Source organism: Amblyraja radiata, chromosome 35, assembly GCF_010909765.2.
Source record: "Amblyraja radiata isolate CabotCenter1 chromosome 35, sAmbRad1.1.pri, whole genome shotgun sequence".
Taxonomy (NCBI): Eukaryota; Metazoa; Chordata; class Chondrichthyes; order Rajiformes; family Rajidae; genus Amblyraja; species Amblyraja radiata.
In genome coordinates this window covers 8,079,431-8,097,161 of record NC_045990.1, presented here as the reverse complement: position 1 = coordinate 8,097,161, position 17,731 = coordinate 8,079,431, and the positions used below count along the sequence as shown (strand labels likewise).

Sequence of the window (17,731 nt, the reverse complement as noted above, 5' to 3'; positions counted from 1 at the left end):
ATTAAAAAAACACCAACACTACATTTAACTAGACAAAAAATAAAAAAAGACAGACAGGCTGTGGGGGCCGCTGCAACGGGTGAGTCGCGCCGCCATTATCAGCCGCGATTATCAGCATGGATTTGGTGGGCTGAAGAGCCTGTTTCCATGCTGTATCTTTCTATGATTTTAATTTAGTTTAAACTTGCACGGAAACAGGCCCACCGACCAGCGATCCCCGCATATTAACACTATCCTACACACTCAAGGGACAATTTTTACATTTACCAAGCCAATTGAACTTCATATCTGTATGTCTTTGGAGTGTGGGAGGAAACCGAAGATCTCAGAGAAAACCCACGCAAGCCATGGGGAGAACCTACAAACTCCCTACAGACAGCACCCGTAGTCGGGATGGAACCCGGGTCACCGGCGCTGCAAGCGCTGTAAGGCAGCGACTCAACCGTTACACCACCGTGCCGCCCTACGCCTCACAGATCCAGCGTTCTGACTCCGTCCTGGCCTCGGCAGTTTGACTCTGTCAAACCAAAAGGTTTTTCTGCTGCGTCTCAGTTCATGTGACAATAATAAACCAATACCACGATTGTGTAGTGCTTATAATTTGAAAGAAATGCACACACAGCTCGAAACAATTGATTTACTAGAGTGTCCCAGCCAATTGCTCTAATCAGTGCGAACTGGTCGATAACTGCTAATCTGCCTCGGATATGGGCAAAGGTGCCCAATAAAATGACTTTCTCTTGCCGTGAGTGAGTTATGACCAGTCTGACATCTGGCAAAAAGATCATATCCCATAGGGCCTCACACTGTGCTCTATTTACAGTTACGTGTTAAAGGTTAATTAAGCAAAGGTGTAAAGATGTTGGGTTTAATGAGGCATGGTGTTCCTTTGTGGGTTTGTTCCAATGGAGCTGGAGGCATGGAAGTGCTAATTAACGGAGGAAAATATGAAGGGATTTGGAATTAATTTTTGCTTCTGGACCTATGAGTGAAATCTCCCTCTCCAAATGTCTGCGGGTTAAATTGGGTTCCATTTATATAGCACTGGTTAAGCATAGAACAGTACAGTATAGGAACATGCCCTTCAGCCCACAATGTCTGTGCCAAACATGATGCCAAGTTAAACCAATATTCTCGGCCCGCATTCCTCCATTCCCTGCATTTTTAGGTGCCTATCTAAAACGCTCTTTAATGCCTCTATTGTATCTGCTTCCACCACCACCCCTGGCAGTGCATTCCAGGCACCCACCAACCTCTGTTCTAACACAATCTGCCCCACATATCTGCTTTGAACACCACTCTTCTCTCCTTAAAGCTAAGCCTTTTGGTCTTTGACATTTCCACCCTGGGGGGAAAAAAGGTTCTGACTGTCTACCCTATCTACGCCTCACATATTTTTATATACTTCCATCAGGTCTCCCCTCAGCCTCTGTGGCTCCATTGACACCAATCCAAGTCTGTTCAACCTCTCCTGATAGCTAATCCAGGCAGCAATGTGGTAAATCTCTTCTCCGAAACCTCCAATCTTTCCTGTAAAGAGGTGACCAGAATGGCACGCAATACTCCACCTAAAGCCTAACCAAAGCTTTATAGAGCTGCAGGATGACTTCCTGACTCTTAAGGGCCTGTCCCACTTGGCGATTTTTTCGCCGACTGCCGGCATCATTGACTGACGTATCAGATCACTGTAAAATTTGCGGCTTGATGACATATTAACGCACAGTGTTTTTTCAAGCGTCGCAAACATTTCTTTTGTCGCTGCTGGATTTTGAAATGTTCAAAATCTTTTGGCACTGACACTGATATGATGCCGGCAGTCGCCGAACAAATCGGCAAGTGGGACAGGCCCTTTATACTCAGTGCTCCACTCAATGATGTCAAGCATATCCATACAGCTCTCTGCCACTCTGAGTATTTATCAGTCTGAGGAAGGGTTTCGACCTGAAACGTCACCCATTCCTTCTCTCCAGAGGTGCCGCCTGTCCCGCTGAGTAACTCCAGTGTTTTGTGTCTATCTTGCCTCTACCACTCTATCTACCTATCCAACCAAAGTTTTAAAGGGAAGAGCAGTTTCACTACTGGCTCATCAACATTCATTTGCAAACAAGAGTCAAGAGTGTTTAATTGTCATATGAAGCAACAACATCCTTACCTGCTGCACCATAACAGGCCTGTAACACAATACACCCAGAAAATGCATAATAAATAATAGTTTTGATGAATTGACAACCACAGTACTACTGCATAAAAGGCCAAGGTCTTTATCGCAACCAAAGAAGAAAAAGCAAAACTGAACAAGAAGAAAATCCAGTAGGAGAGCAGAAGATGAACACTGAGCAGGTCAGACAGCATCTCTAGAGAAAAGGAATAGGTGACGTTTCCGGTCGAGACTCTTCTTCAGAATGAGAGTCGGGAAAGGAAAACGAGAGATATAAACGGTGACATAGAGAGATATAGAACAAATGAATGACCTTTCAGGTCAAAAACCCTTTAGGAGTACTGGAAAAGTAAGACATGTTAGTTTTTTGCAGTGGTTGGGGGACAATGGAAGTATCTCCAATAGGGTGAGGTCAGGATTTTCATGATGCCATGGTGCTGGTGAAGTCATCCTTGTCAGCTGTTGATGAAGCAATTATTATTAAAAAATAAACTGATCGCCATCTCTCCTTCACATTGGTGACATGAGACTGCAGATGCTGGAATCGTCAGTAAAAGACAAACTGCTGGAGGAACTCAGCAGGTTGGGCAGCATCTGCGGAGGGAGGTGGAAGGTGTCGGAAGGAACTGCAGATGCTGGTTTAAACCAAAGATAGACACAAAAAGCTGGAGTAACTGAGCGGGACAGGCAGCGTCTCTGGAGAGAAGGAATGGGTGACATTTCGGGTCGAGACCCTTCTTCAGAGGGAGGTGGAAGGATGATGTTTCAGTTCTGGACCCATATTCACACCTTTGATGTTTGTTATTTATCCGAGGGGGTCAAGAAAGACAAGAATGTTTAATTGTCATATGTACCAAAACGGAACAATGGCATTTTTACTTGCAGCAGCACAACAGGTTTGACAATATGTAGCAAAACAAAACAAAATACTGAACGCAAGCTCCAGAACAAGAGGTCACAGTTTAAGGATAAGGGGGAAATCTTTTAGGACCGAGATGAGAAAAACATTTTTCACACAGAGAGTGGTGAATCTCTGGAATTCTCTGCCACAGAAGGTAGTTGAGGCCAGTTCATTGGCTATATTTAAGAGGGAGTTAGATGTGGCCCTTGTGGCTAAAGGGATCAGGGGGTATGGAGAGAAGGCAGGTACAGGGTACTGAGTTGGATGATCAGCCATGATCATATTGAATGGCGGTGCAGGCTCGAATGGCCGAATGGCCTACTCCTGCACCTATTTTCTATGTCTATGTTTCTAAGTGCAACCATGTCAGTTTGTAGTTCGAAGTTCAGCTGCTATTTGTAATGTTCAAAATAAACACAAAATGCTGGAGTAACTCAGCGGGACAGGCAGCATCTCTGGAGAGAAGGAATGGGTGACGTTTTGGGTCGAGACCCTTCTTCAGACAGTTCTTCAAACTTCACCCAAAATGTCACCCATTCCTTCTCTTCAGAGATGCTGCCTGTCCCGCTGAGTTACTCCAGCATTTTGTGTCTATCTTCGATTTAAACCAGCATCTGCAGTTCCCTCTTACACATGTAATGTTCGAGAGCCTGATTGTTCTTTTGGAAAAAGCTGTTCCTGAAACTGGACATCATGGTTTTCAGACTGCTAAACCTTTTTCCTGATGGCAGGAATGAAGTAAGAGTGTGGTCAGGCTGGTGTGGGTCCTTGATGATGTTGGCTGCCTTTTTGAGGTAGCACCACCTCCATTTGATGGCGGACAGGTCAGTACCTGTGATGGAGATCACATGATAAAGATTTCATGGGTTTTATTCCTTAATATTTTCTCGTCCAGACCATTGTTTTGCAGTAGAAACCATTGAGGCAGGAAAACAGTATAGGAGTCTGCAAACCATGACTATCAGGTTCAAGAACAGCTTCTTCCCGGTAACCATCAGGCTCTTGAACATTGCTCAACATTAACCTGGACTATGATTTTCTATGGAGACACAAGGAACTGCAGATGCTGGAATCTTGAGCAAAACAATGTGCTGGACAAACTCAGCAGGTGAGGCAGTACCTGTAGAGGGGATGACCGATCCATGATCTTCTACGGACTGCGTCTTTGGTTGCACTGCCGACTTTGGTTTTAGTTTAGTTTAGTTTAGAGATAGATACTGCATGGAAACGGGCCCTTCTGCCCACCGAGTCCGCACCAACCAGCGATCCCGGCACATTAACACAATCCTACACACACTAGGGAGAACTTACACATACGCACAGCCAATTAACCTACAAACCTGTACGTCTTTGGAGTGTGGGGGAGGAAACTCACGCGGTCAATGGGAGAATGTACAAACTCCGTACAGACAGCACCTGTAGTCGGGATCGAACCCGGGGCTCCAGCGCTACAAGTGCTGTAAAGCAGCAACTCTACCGCTGCGCCACAGCGCTGCCCTTTGTACTATTGTGGTTACCAAGTTTTACTGTTATTAATTTATTGATCATTATATATTTGTGTGTTGTTGCATTAACAGGCCTGCCAAGCTGCAACAAGTAAGAATTTCATTACTCCATTGCCAGTACATACGACCATCAAATACTATTGACTCCTGACTAAGCATAACTGGGAAAAGTGTAAGTCACAAAACTGTATAGAGATTGCTAAAGATGAGTAATCTCCCACTTCTCCAGTCACCCTGCTCCTTTACCTTCCTTCATACACTCATCTCCCATCCCAAAATCCCTCACTGACCTTTTATCACCCCCCTCTTTCCCCTCCCACTAGCTTCACATTTCACTCCTCCACTTCTCTCCTTACCTGACGCCATTTAGTCTCCTTTACCCCTCACATCTTTCTCACCTGCTCCACACATCTGCAATTAAAACTACCCCCTCACCTGTATCTACCGATTATGTTCAAAATTTTGTCCCACCCCACCTCCCCTTTCCAGCTTTCTTCCCCCATTGCAAACAGTCTGAAGAAGGGTCCCGACCTGAAATATTGATTGTCCATTCCCTCCGCAGATGCTGCCTGTCCCACTGAGTTCCTCCAGCACTTTGTGTTTTGCTAGCATCTGCAGTTCCTTGTGTCCCCTGGTAATAGACTGACAGTCTATTAATTGATTGGTAATTAGTTTCCAATTAGATTGGAATCTATAAATTGTGAAGATTGGGTAAGATGCTGATGGGGTTGAATTTGGTGAATAAAACGTGGTTATTGGATTTGAAATTAATTTTATTATAAACTTCTTGTCTTCCAGTTAAAAGAAGATTCCTGGTCATAAAATTATATGCTGGTTTACAATAGTACTCCATTGTCCCATCAGTTCAATGGAGAAAAGCAATCATCAGGACCTAATACAATGGGATGAAGAGCTGCAGACCAACATCAACAAGGGATTTTGTAGCCCTGATGATGTGCTGAACCTATGTGGAGAACAAGTGGTCCATGCCAGACCTCCACAGAGTTCAGGAGGGGAGGAAAACACCAGTTTGCAGCTGAGTGGCATGGAGGGGGTCAGTGGTGGGACCACCTGTCTTCTAGAGCATGAGCAATCCCTTGATGGGATCCCACCGCAGCTGAGGACACTCGCGGGCTCGAGACACGGGGTAGAGTTTGACAGTCAGTTCCCCGACCCCCCCAGCTACAAGCCAGCGAGTCCGTTAGAACCGCAAGTCCAAAAGGAACCAATTCAATCTGATCCAAGACCAGTGGGAGCCAAGCTTGGACCTGCTCCAACACATCCACTGCTGACGGAGAACTTGATGGCTGCTCCCAACCATTGCAGCCAGCCAAGTTCTTTCAACACTTGCCTGCCAGAGAATATCTTGGACGGAATAAATCTAAACCTTTCCGAAGTAGGAGGTAAGGGATTGCTGACGACTTACATGCACGAGGAGCAGGATATGCACACGCTAAGCTCGGTCCGTGGCCCGTCCGAGGATGGGATGTTGTACGGGTTTGATTTGTCCTGTGACCGCGATGGGAACCAGTACACCGCACTGGACCAGATGTCCTACGAGTACGATGTGACGTGCGGGGAGGAAGTGCAGTATACCTCTTTGGATCCGGTTTCCTACAGCTTCGACGTGTCTTGTGAGACGGAAGAAGATATAAGCACTTCGGTCGACCCGATGTCCTATGAGTTTGAAGTTGCCTGTGCGAGAGATGACGACGGCATGGTGTGCTTCCATCAAAGTCCCGTCGATGGAGGCAAGGGAGATGCGGCGATGTCAAGTGAAGGCGGCGGAGAGGCGACCAGTGCTCTCTGCTCCTGGCCCGAAACCCAGCTCGCAATGGAACCTCTTGAGCATCAAAGTAGCACGGAGAGTTCTTCTCTTGATACGCCCGTCAGGAACGAAGGCAGCTCCAAAACAACGGCCATGGCATCCCAAGAGCAAGAATCGCCAGTGAAAGAGGCTCATCGGACAGAACAAGCTCTGACAAGCGAGAATACAGCAGGTAAGTCAGAGAGACCCAGTGCAGAATTTAAAACAAAAAGTGATAATGCTTCATCTCTGATGGAGGATCACAGATCCACAACATTGATAGCTGTTAACCTGCTGCAAATTAGGATTTCCTTATTCTGTTTTCAAACAAGGGTCTCGACCCAAAACATCACCCATTCCTTCTCTCCAGAGATGCTGCCTGTCCCGCTGAGTTACACCAGCTTTTTGCGTCTATCTTCGAACAAATAAAAACACTTGACTCTTGGACACAAAGTGCTGGAGTAACTCAGCAGGCCAGGCAGCATCTCTGGAGAACATGGATAGATGATGTTTTGGGTCGAGACCCTCTTTCAGACTGTTAGGCGCTTCCCCCTCCTGACTCTGACCCGCTGAGCTACTCAAGCACTTTGTGTTCTTTTCTGTATTAACCAGCATCTGCAGTTCTTTGTTTCCCCTCTTGACTGTTTCCACAGATGCTGCCTGAACAGCTGTGTTTTCCCAACATTTTCTGCTTTTGTTTCAGAATTCCAGCATCAGCATTTTATTTTTTGAATTTGATGTAATTTTGTGTCTTGCGGTGGTACGGTGGCTCAGCAAGTAGAGGTTCAGCCTCACAGCACCTGAGAACCTGGTTCGATCCTGACAAGTTCCCAAGTTATAGGAGTAGAATTAGGCCATTCGGCCATTTGAGTCTACTTTATTCACTCATGCCTGATCTCTGCCTCCTAATCCCATTTTCCTGTTTCTCCCCATAACCCTTGACACCCATTCTTGATCTTGTAGAACTTGCATGTTCACTCTACAATGATACAACGGTATGGCATCCCAATACAATTTATTTGTTGTCATTTGAACCTCATTGAGGTTCAAACGAAATTTGGTTTCTGCAGTCATACACTCAAGAAAAAGTACCAAGACACAACACAATTTACACAAACATCCATCACAGTGAATCGCCACAAAAATGCTGGAGAAACTCAGCGGGTGCAGCAGCGAAGGAAATAGGCAACGTTTCGGGCCGAAACCCTTCTTCTTAAACACAGTGAATCTCCTCACTGTGATGGAAGGCAAAGTCTTATCTCTCCCCTGCACTCCTCATTCTCCTCCCAATGTCAGAGTCAAAGACCCCGGCGGGCGATGGTGAATAAGTCCCGCGGCCATTAAAGCCGCGCCGGCCGATGCAAGGCCGCGTTCCGGGTCTTGATGTTGGAGCCCCCGGCTGTTCATTTGCTGTACTGTTCGATGTTGTTATTAAACCAGGATGCACAATAACAAAGGTTTGTGGCAGAATAAATAAGAGGAGATGTGTCTGCTGGGGCCTTTAGCAGATTAGAGAGATTTAGGCTAATTGACAAAAGGTGGTTGGTTGAGATCCCCTTTGGATTTAATAAAATCCTTAACATTTTCTGTTGAGCATCATTGAATTGTTTCTCTTTTCACTCCACAGAGCAATACAAAAATGTTGCAGCTCTTGCATTTGTTCTTTAACTGTTAGCTACTGCCTTTCCAATGTCCTGTCTTTCAAAGAAATTTCCCAATCCATTCTGGCCAACTCATTCATTTTCACAAAAGACAGACACAAAATGCTGGAGTAACTTTGTGGCTCTCTGGGGAAAATGGAGAGGTGACATTTTGGGTCGGCACCCTTCTTCAGTCTGTGCGTAATGACAGAGAGTACAAAAAAAAAGACACAGAGTGCTGGAGTAACACAGCGGGTCAGACAGCATCTCTGGAGAACCTGGATAGGTGACATTTCAGGTCCTAAGAAGGATCTCAACCCGAAACGTTGCCTCTCCGTATTTTCGAGAGATGCTGTCTGACTCGCTGAGTTACTCCAGCACTTTGTATCTTTAAAAGTTTGAACACCATATCTGAGGAAGGATGTGCTGGTTCTGGAGAGGATCCAGAGGAGGTTTACAAGAATGATCCCAGGAATGAGTAGATTAACCTATGATGAGCGTTTGTCGGCACTGGGCCTGCACTCGCTGGAGTTTAGAAGAACGAGGGGGGACCTAATTGAAACATACAGAATAGTGAAAGGCCTGGTTAGAGTGGATGTGGAGAGAATGTTTCCACTGGTGGGAGAGTCTAGGACTAGAGGTCATAGCCTTAGAATTAAAGGACGTTCATTTAGGAAGGAGATGAGGAGAAATTTCTTTAGTCAGAGGGTGGTGAATCTGTGGAATTTAATGCCGCAGAAGGCTGTGGATTGAACCCCGGTTTTTGGCGCTGTGCTACTCTACTGTGCCGCCCACTCTGATTCCAAATCTTCCCTCCTCGCCCTAAAACCCTTCTCTAAATTACGCCTCTTAGACTGAACCTCTGGCAACCCTCCTTGAGTCAGGATCACTATTCCTTGCACCTCTTGTGAGCTGTCTTGGGACCTTCCTTCCCCCCTCTACTTTTAGTCTGAAGAAGGGTCCCGACCCGAATTGTCACCTAACCATGCCCTCCAGAGGTGCCCGCTGAGTTACTCCAGCACCTTGTGCCTATCTTCTGCACTTTATTCTATGTTCTACCAGCTCGGATTTAGTGCACTGAGCTATCCCAGCTGCTCCACTGAATGGGACCGATTGAGATTGGGGGGGGCTGGCGGGAAGAAAGAAAATATTGTATCAAAGCGACTGAATTTCTTCCAGCAGAAATGAAGCGATCTCCAGAGAGCGATGAAACAACGACTGTTCACTACCTCCATTACCTCAGTATCTCGCGGGACAAGGAGACGAGTGGGTAAGTACGAATCATCTAGAACAGTGATTCCCAACCTGGGGCCATGGCAAATTTCAGGGGGGCCACCGAAAATTTTTGGGGCCACAGGTTCAATGAAGGGGGCCACAGAGCTACCACCCTGTTGCCTCCTAAATTTCAGTTCTAATACATTTAAATCTATGTAGTTGAAATATTTTTGTTGTTTGTGGAATAGAATAAAAGAGAATATATGTGCAATTAATAGACACTGATATTTTTATGGAAGGTATTATAATATTGAAGTACTTTTTTTCCGCTAATAATGTCAGGGGGGGCCACAGAAAAATTAAAAGATCCCAAGAGGGCCATGAGCTAAAAAAGGTTGGGAACCACTGATCTAGAACTTGCTTGTTGAACTTTCCCTATTGGGTCATAATTTAGTAAATGAACTACCTTCTGATGCCAGACTAGAGGCTAGTAAGGTGCTGAGTGAAGGGAAGTCAATTGGTGTATATTGTCATCTGCACAAGTATGGTGAAGAGCACAGTTGTAAGAAAGATCTTGTAGAAACATGGAACTGCAGATGCTGATTTACACAAAAAGACACAAAGTGCTGGAATAACCATAATCATAATCATAGTCATACTTTATTAGCCAAGTATTTAATAAAGAACTGCAGATGCAGGAAAAATCGAAGGTAGACAAAAATGCTGGAGAAACTCAGCGGGTGAGGCAGCATCTATGGAGTGAAGGAATAGGTGATGTTTTGGGTCGAGACCCTTCTTCAGACCCGAAACGTCACTTATTAGCCAAGTATGTTTTGCAACATATGAGGAATTTGATTTGAATAACTCAGCGGGCATAAACATAGAATGTCACTGTGCCTAGGTACGTGCGACTGTAAAGTATTATTGAATCACTGGGTCAGGCAGCAACTCTGGAGAACTTGCTCTCCAGACATGCTGCCTGGCCCGCTGAGTTATTCCATCACCTTGTGTCCTCAAATCAAAATCTGGCTTGCAGCAGCATCACAGGTACAGAGTGGGTGGTGATGATGATAGTGAGGACAACATTCATGTGTACTAGGATGATTTTGATCAGTTGGTGAGATCTCACCACCCTTGCCTCTCTGCTCCTTTCTCCTCCTCTGCGCACTCATCTCCTATCCCTGAGTTCCATATTTCCATTGTTGGTTGCCTGAAGCACGCTGCCAGGGGTAGGGGTGGTGGTGGTGGTGGAGGCAGATACGAAAGTGGCATTTAGGAGGCATTTAGATAGGCACATGGATATGCAGGGATATGGATCAAGTGTAGGCAGAGGAGATTAGTTTAATCTGGCATTATGTTCGGCATAGACATTGTGGGCTGAAGGGCCTGTTCCTGTGCCGTGCTGTTCCATGTAAATGCAAGTTCCCATCTTTAAAGCACTCAGGCAGCATAGAAACATAGAAACATAGAAAATAGGTGCAGGAGGAGGCCATTCGGCCCTTCGAGCCAGCACCGCCATTCATTGAGATCATGGCAGATCGTCCCCTATCAATAACCCGTGCCTGCCTTCTCCCCATATCCCTTGACTCCACCAGCCCCTAGAGATCTATCTAACTCTCTCTTAAATCCATCCAGTGACTTGGCCTCCACTGCCCTCTGTGGCAGGGAATTCCATAAATTCACAACTCTCTGGGTGAAAAAGTTTTTTCTCACCTCAGTCTTAAATGGCCTCCCCTTTATTCCAAGACTGTGGCTCCTGGTTCTGGACTCGCCCAACATTGGGAACATTTTTCCTGCATCTAGCTTGTCCAGTCCTTTTATAATTTTATATGTTTCTATAAGATAAGCCCCTCATCCTTCTAAACTCCAGAGAATACAAGCCTAGTCTTTTCAATCTTTCCTCATACGACAGTCCCGCCATCCCAGGGATCAATCTCGTGAACCTACGCTGCACTGCCTCAATCACAAGGATGTCCTTCCTCAAATTAGGAGACCAAAACTGTACACAATACTCTAGATGTGGTCTCACCAGAGCCCTATACAACTGCAGAAGAACCTCTTTACTCCTATACTGAAATCCTCTTGTTATGCATCTCTGGAGAGTATAGATAAGTGATGTTTCGGGTCGAGATCCTTTATCAGACTTGCATCATGGATCACGTGCAGGCAAAGGAGATTAGTTTTAACTTGGCGTCATGTTCAGCACGAATATTGTGGGCCGAAGGGCCTGCTCTTGTGCTGCACTGTACTGTTCTGTGTTCCTGTATAAATCCTAACACTTATTCTTTACCTCCCTTAACATTTGTAATTGATGGAGGAAGTATGTTGTCCTTTTGAAGACTTGAGTCGGGATTGTGTTGCACAATTAATGGATGGGGGGGGGGGGGTGTTGGAGCCCTTTGAACGGGAACAATAGCGTTGCATGCTCGATGCCATGGGCCTGATGCAAACCGAGGGGTGGGAAGAAGGTCACAGTCATCAGTCACCTTGATGAAGACACAGGCACAAAATAAGCAAGGGTTGCTGCTGGCTGATGATAATACTATGTCGCTCTGTGTCTGTGTGCAGGTCTGGGATGGATGAATGCTTCAGTGAGCAGCACATGGGTGGCAGTGTCGAGCCAGCCAATACCTCTGTGGCCAGTTACACTCCCAGTCTTTGTCGAGCTGCGTCCTGGGACCGTACAGCTGCAGCAGCCGACGGCTGTCTGGAAAATCCCTCCCAGCCCACTGGGGAAATCTCCGCAGAAGACGGCCTGGATTCTTCAGTGGCTGCCTCAGCTCCTCTGCTCAGCAAACGTTGTCCGGCCCTTGCTGCTGACCCTCCTGGCCTGTCCATCTCAGGCAATACAGACGGGCAGGTTGTCCAAACGACTGAAGGAGAAACTAGGACGATTCAGCCGGCACTTTCTTTGTTTGGGAACGAAGAGGGGAAATCTCAGGGAAGGCCTGCTAGTCAAAATGGAGATGCCTTAATGGAACCTATACTGGTTCAAAGAGAACCGAGCATTAGTCCTTCCAGAGAAAAGCCACCCAGCGGAGAAGATCCAGACTCGCCTACGGACCATTCCCCTGGTGATTTTTCTCTGCAGGTCTCCACCGCAAGAGGACACTCCATTCCCAATTCGGCCTCAGCGAAGACCGTGTCTAAATCAGCAGCCAAGACACGTTGGGCGGAGATCCTGGGAAGGGCAGGAGAAGAAACGAGAACGAGTTCTGACTCTGACTCTGATGGAACATCTACATCTCAGAAGTTCCGTCCACCCGTGAATGAGGAGAGGACCATCTCCAAGGGGTCGGAAGAAACAGAGTTGGCCTCCTTGACCAATACCACCAGCAAAGGACGAGACGGAGAGCAGCTGGCCGTTTGTTCAGATGTTCCTGAAGCAGCCCAAGCACGGGCACGGCAGCAGAGGGAGAATGAGAAGCAAGGGAGCGGTGGGCAGCACGGCTGGGGGATCCAAGAGTTGGAAGTCGGCTGTGATGCCACCTCCAGAGAGACGGCAGGGTCAGAAGAAACTTTGGAGCCACGATTGGACCCAGCAGAAAAGCACAAGGCCAGTAAGCTGCAGAAGGTGGATTGCCAGAGGGAGTGCAACCAGCCAGAGTCGGCCAGTGTGAGGGATGGTGAGGAGCTGAGACACACTGGGTCTTCCGGCCAACCGTTCCTCTACACCTGCACCAAGTGCAGCGTCTACTTCCAGGACAAGGACTACCTGCGTAGGCACATGCTCGACCACTTCGATGGGCAGAGTGCGGAGGGCTCGGCAGGAGGGCTCGGCCCGTTCAGCTGCCAGGAGTGCGGCCATTCCTTCTGCGACCCGGCCTCGCTGCGGTCCCACATGGGTCTCCACCAGGCCCGCAGAGCGAGCTTCATGGAGGCCATACAGGAGTTGGCAGAACCACGGGCAAAGGGCTGCGGTGCCAGGCTGCAGTGCCCCCATTGTAAGTTCGGTACCAACTCCCCCGCCCGGTTTGAGGACCACGTGAAGAAGCACGCCCGCCTGGCGCCACCCCCGTGCAAGCTCTGCAAGGCTCAGGCAGCCACGGCCAGCGAACTGCAGGAGCACTGGTTACTCTGCCATCCACACTCCCTCCAAGAGCGCAAGACTCCGTGTGTCCCTAATCCCAGGACGCCACCTCTGGCCGCCACGGTTGGCCTGCAGGCGGGCAAGGAGCACCCGCCAGCTGGGCGAGATGAGAAAGGTTGCGTGAAGTTTGGCCGACTCTCCCCCTTCCAGCGGAAGCCGGGCCGATCGGCTTGGCCGTCTGCCAGCCAAGGCTCCGGCCAGTCGGGCAAGTGCGAGAACTCCCAAACGTTCCCGTCCGGCAGTTTGCCGGAGAGAGCATCCCTGCCTTCTGCGGCCAAGGGCCCGAGTCGGTATCAAGCCAAGCACCCGTTGTGGCGCGGGGACGCAAAGAGGAAAGCGATGTTGGAGACTGCGGGGAGCAGGGGCGGCAAGTTCAGAATGCACTCGCTGGTGGGTACGGCAAAGGGCAGCCGGCCTCACAGTGTGCCGTACGGGTCACCAACCGACCTGTGCCAGTACCTGGGCTTGCAAGATGCCGCAAGGGCAGCCCTCTTCCCCTTAGCCGAAGAAAGCTACAACCCCCAGAAACTGGCAACCGATTCCGCTCCAGGCCAGCAGTGGAAGGAATTAGAAGTGGGAAGTGAAGGGGTCGCAAACCTCAGAAATGCCTTAACTTACAGGAAAGTCATCGTTGACCATCGCCCGGCCCAGGCAACCAGCTGCGGACCTCCAGTCCCCGCGCCCAGCGCCACGGAAGTAGAAAGAACTTGTGGCGTTTCGATGGATCCGCAGGTGAAGGGAGTCGAGCAGAAGGTCTCGGAGTCAGCGGGACACGTCGACAATGCGCGGAGCTTTCACGCGAAGAAGAGAAGACAGTCGGGAGCACTGCCTGGTGCCTCCTGCAGACCCAGAGCAGTGAAGAAGCACACAAAAGAGTTGCTGGAGACTATAAACCTTCCCCTGGACCTTCCAGTCGACCAACGTCAGCAGTTAGTGAAGATGACACCTTTAATATTGCTTGAAGACATGGACAGACAGTCAGTCAGCAAATCGACTTCAGATGACCAGGTCTTCGAATCTTCTTCAGAGCCATTGGACATTCGTCCACAGAATGAACCCGTGAATGGTCTTCCATGTGAACCGACAGAAACCCATTCGATTCACAAACCTACGGACGATATTCCTCAAGTTGAACCCATGGAAACCCATTCACGTTGTATAGCTGGCAACAGCCATTCACAACACAAGTCCATCGAAATCCGTTCATACGAACTAATAGAAAACCGATCACTGTGCAAATCCTTCAACAGCTATCCTCTACATATATCCCTGGAAAACCATTCACATGAACCATCAGAACCTCATTCACAACACAACCTTGTTAACAGCCATTCACTGCTCAAGAAAACTCATTCACGTTATGAATCCATCTGCTTCCACTCGCAGCGTGATACCCTGAGCAGTTATTCCCAGTCTCACACCTTCCCTGAAGAAAGGGAATTGGATTCTTCACTGGAAGCGCAGGTAGACAGAGGCCTCTTCTGGGAGGTCCCTGGTGAAGATCTGACAATCGACCTGATGAAAAAATCCAAAGATCTGTTGAGCAGGAACTTATTGCGCATGTTTCCGCTGGAAGAGAGAGAATGTCCTTACTGTCCAGATAAATTCCACACCGGGATAGGTCTGGCTAACCATGTCCGTGGCCACCTTAAGCGAGTTGGCATTAGCTACAACACACGGCACTTTGTCAGCGCAGAAGAGGTCACGGCCATTGAAAAGCAATTCTCTTTACAGAAGCTGAAGAGGAAAGGTAATCTTTTTCTTTTTGGTCCAGTGACTTGTGGACAAGGGTTGAGGTTTCTCACGGAGGGTGGTGGGTATATGGAACAAGCTGCCAGAAGAGGTGGTTGAGACAGGTTCTCTAACAACAAGACATGTGGGCAGGCACATGGATAGTTCATAAGCTCTAGAAGCAGAATTAGGCCACTCGGCCCATCAAGTCTATTCCACCATTCAATCATGGTTGATCTATCTTTCCCTCTCATCCACACTCTTCTGCTTTCTCACCATAACCCCTGACACCCTAATGCCCCTGTCCCACCTAGGAAACCTGAACGGAAACCTCTGGAGACTTTGCGCCCCACCCAAGGTTTCCGTGCGGTTCCTGGAGGTTTTTGTCAGTCTCCCTACCTGCTTCCACTACCTGCAACCTCCGGCAACCACCTGCAACCTCCGGGAACCGCACGGAAACCTTGGGTGGGGTGCAAAGTCTCCAGAGGTTTCCGTTCAGGTTTCCTAAGTGGGACAGGAGCATAACTAATCAAGATAGGAAAGGTTCTAGAGGGATATGGACCATATTTGGGCAAGTGGGATTTAGTGTAGATGGACCGCCTTGGTCGGCATACGCAAGTTGGGCCGAAGGGCCTGTTTCCATGCTGTATGACTCTATGGCCAGAGTGTCATCTCAACCGGTTCTGACCCAGCTGCCAAGGGTGTCAATACATGTGTAGTTTTGTACTTAAGGTTTTGGATTAAGGAGTGTCAGGTTCAGTTCCCTCTCTGGGCTAGAGCTCCGGCTATTTTTTAGCACATAATTCTGACCCATTCCCACCCTCCAGCTCAAATGTTCCTGATGATGTTTAGTTTTCTCCAGGCATGAAGTGCCCTTCGAGAAATAGCTCTAAATTCCTTGCAGTTGTTGGTTAATCAAAATATGTCAATCGCAATTCTGGGATGAACAGTTAACCACCTTACTGTTGCTTTTTGCTACAGACTTCCATTGGGTCTGCATTTCCAAAGTCCCCCGACATCACTGCTGAAGGGTCTGACTTTAAGAATTTGCCCCTCGGTCCAAGACTACCCAACTGGTCAAAATAGTTACTGACTTCTTACTTTACCCGATTCCTGTAACATCTTCAAAACTTCAGTCGAGGCATCCTTTCTAAGTACCAGGGAATAGATCAATAGTTGTGCAATCTCTCTTTGTCATCTAATCGGGGTATAATTACAGACGATCTCCGCAGCAGTCTCTGAATGAGTTAGCCTTCCTGGGGGTGGTTTCCAGAACTGAACACGTTAGCCCATGGCCTCTCATCACCTCCATCTGCCCCCGATGCTCCCTCTCTCCTGTCACACCAGATGTCCCCCACACACCCCATCCCTGCCCCCATGTACGCACGCCGCCCCACCCCTGCCTCCCTATGCCTGTCCTAACCCCCGCCCCCCCCCGTCCTGCTGCAGCGTCCTACCCCTGCCCCCTCAACACGCCCTCCAGTGCCACACCCTGACACGCCACTTCCCTGCCCACACATGGCGCCCCATCCCTGTTCTTCCCCTCCCCCGGTGCGCTGCACCCTTACCAAGGTGTGGCACAGCCCCAAGCACAATCACCACTGCCCCACACTTTAGTCCAAAGATCTCGGGGGTTGTGGTCACCGCATTGTCCCATGGATGGAAAGACTTGGGTTGGATTTGGGAAAAGTTGGCAGGAGGGCTGAGAATGTCTGCAGAGCGGTCTGCGATGGGGAAGGAACGAAGGGTGACTTTGTCCCCCCACCCCTCCCATTTCCGCCCCCTCCCACTCCTCCCCCCCCCCACCATCCCCACTCTCCCTCCAATCCCGCTGCCACACTCCTTCACCACCCCTCTTACACTACCTCTACTACCTCACTACTCCTACCTACTCCCCTCTCCCACTTTCCCCCTTCTACACCACCTCTCCCACTTACAATCCCTACCCCTCTACTCCCCTCCTCTCCTCACTTCGTCTCCCCTCTCACCCCCTCTCCCACTTACCCTCTCCTACTCCCCTCTACCACTTCCCCCCTCCCACTTCCCCCCTCCCACTTTCCCCCCTCCCACTTTCCCTCCTCCCACCTCCCCCCCAGCGTTGAAGTTCCGGGGCGGTGTTGTGGAGAAGTGCAACTTCTGCGGCGCCAGCTTCGACTCGCGGGCGGGCATGTCGAGCCACGCACGGGCACACCTGCGGGAGCTGGGCGTCATGACCTGGAGCGCCACCAGCTCTCCCATCGACCTGCTCAACGAGCTGCTTCACGACCAGGTCCCCCCCGCCCTCGCTGACGGACAGCCCAGCCCCGACCCTGCCTCCAGCGGGCACACCAGCCACCGGCCAGGCTCGGACCCACCAAACGCCCGTCTGCCGGCGAAAGTGTTCACCTCCGCCAACCGCAACTCGCCACCACCGAGAAACAAGGGTGAGTCAAAAGTGTTTAATATTACAATAAAAACAGAACAATGACATTCTTACTTGCAGCAGCATAACAGGTCTATAAGCACAGTACTCAATAGAGAGCATCATAAACAAATTTTAAAAAACTAAATAAATTAAAACATAACTTGTGCAGTGCAAAGCAAAGCAAAAACCCAAAGTTACTAGTACAACCAAGACAGTTCATGGTTCAAAGTTTAGTTGGTGTTTGTAGTGTTTAATAGTTTGATGGTTGTTGGGAAGAAGC

The 17,731-nt window shown here is 48.8% G+C and overlaps 1 protein-coding gene across 10 annotated transcripts in view; it reads left to right on the top strand.

Annotated features, from left to right (window-relative positions):
* LOC116991975 overlaps positions 1 to 17,731 on the top strand; it is an 86,980-nt gene that overhangs the window by 6,425 nt on the left and 62,824 nt on the right. For 8 of the 10 annotated variants that reach the window (XM_033050995.1, XM_033051001.1, XM_033051000.1 and 5 more), the window contains 4 exons: positions 5,363 to 6,564; positions 9,191 to 9,281; positions 11,795 to 15,066; positions 17,144 to 17,470. In XM_033050995.1, the coding sequence (XP_032906886.1) occupies positions 5,433 to 6,564; positions 9,191 to 9,281; positions 11,795 to 15,066; positions 17,144 to 17,470 (4,822 nt within the window). In that variant the 5' untranslated portion in view covers positions 5,363 to 5,432. Of the gene's footprint in view, positions 1 to 4,636; positions 4,752 to 5,362; positions 6,565 to 9,190; positions 9,282 to 11,794; positions 15,067 to 17,143; positions 17,471 to 17,731 lie in introns of all 10 variants that reach the window. The other 2 variants (XM_033050994.1, XM_033050996.1) reach the window with 2 other exon arrangements.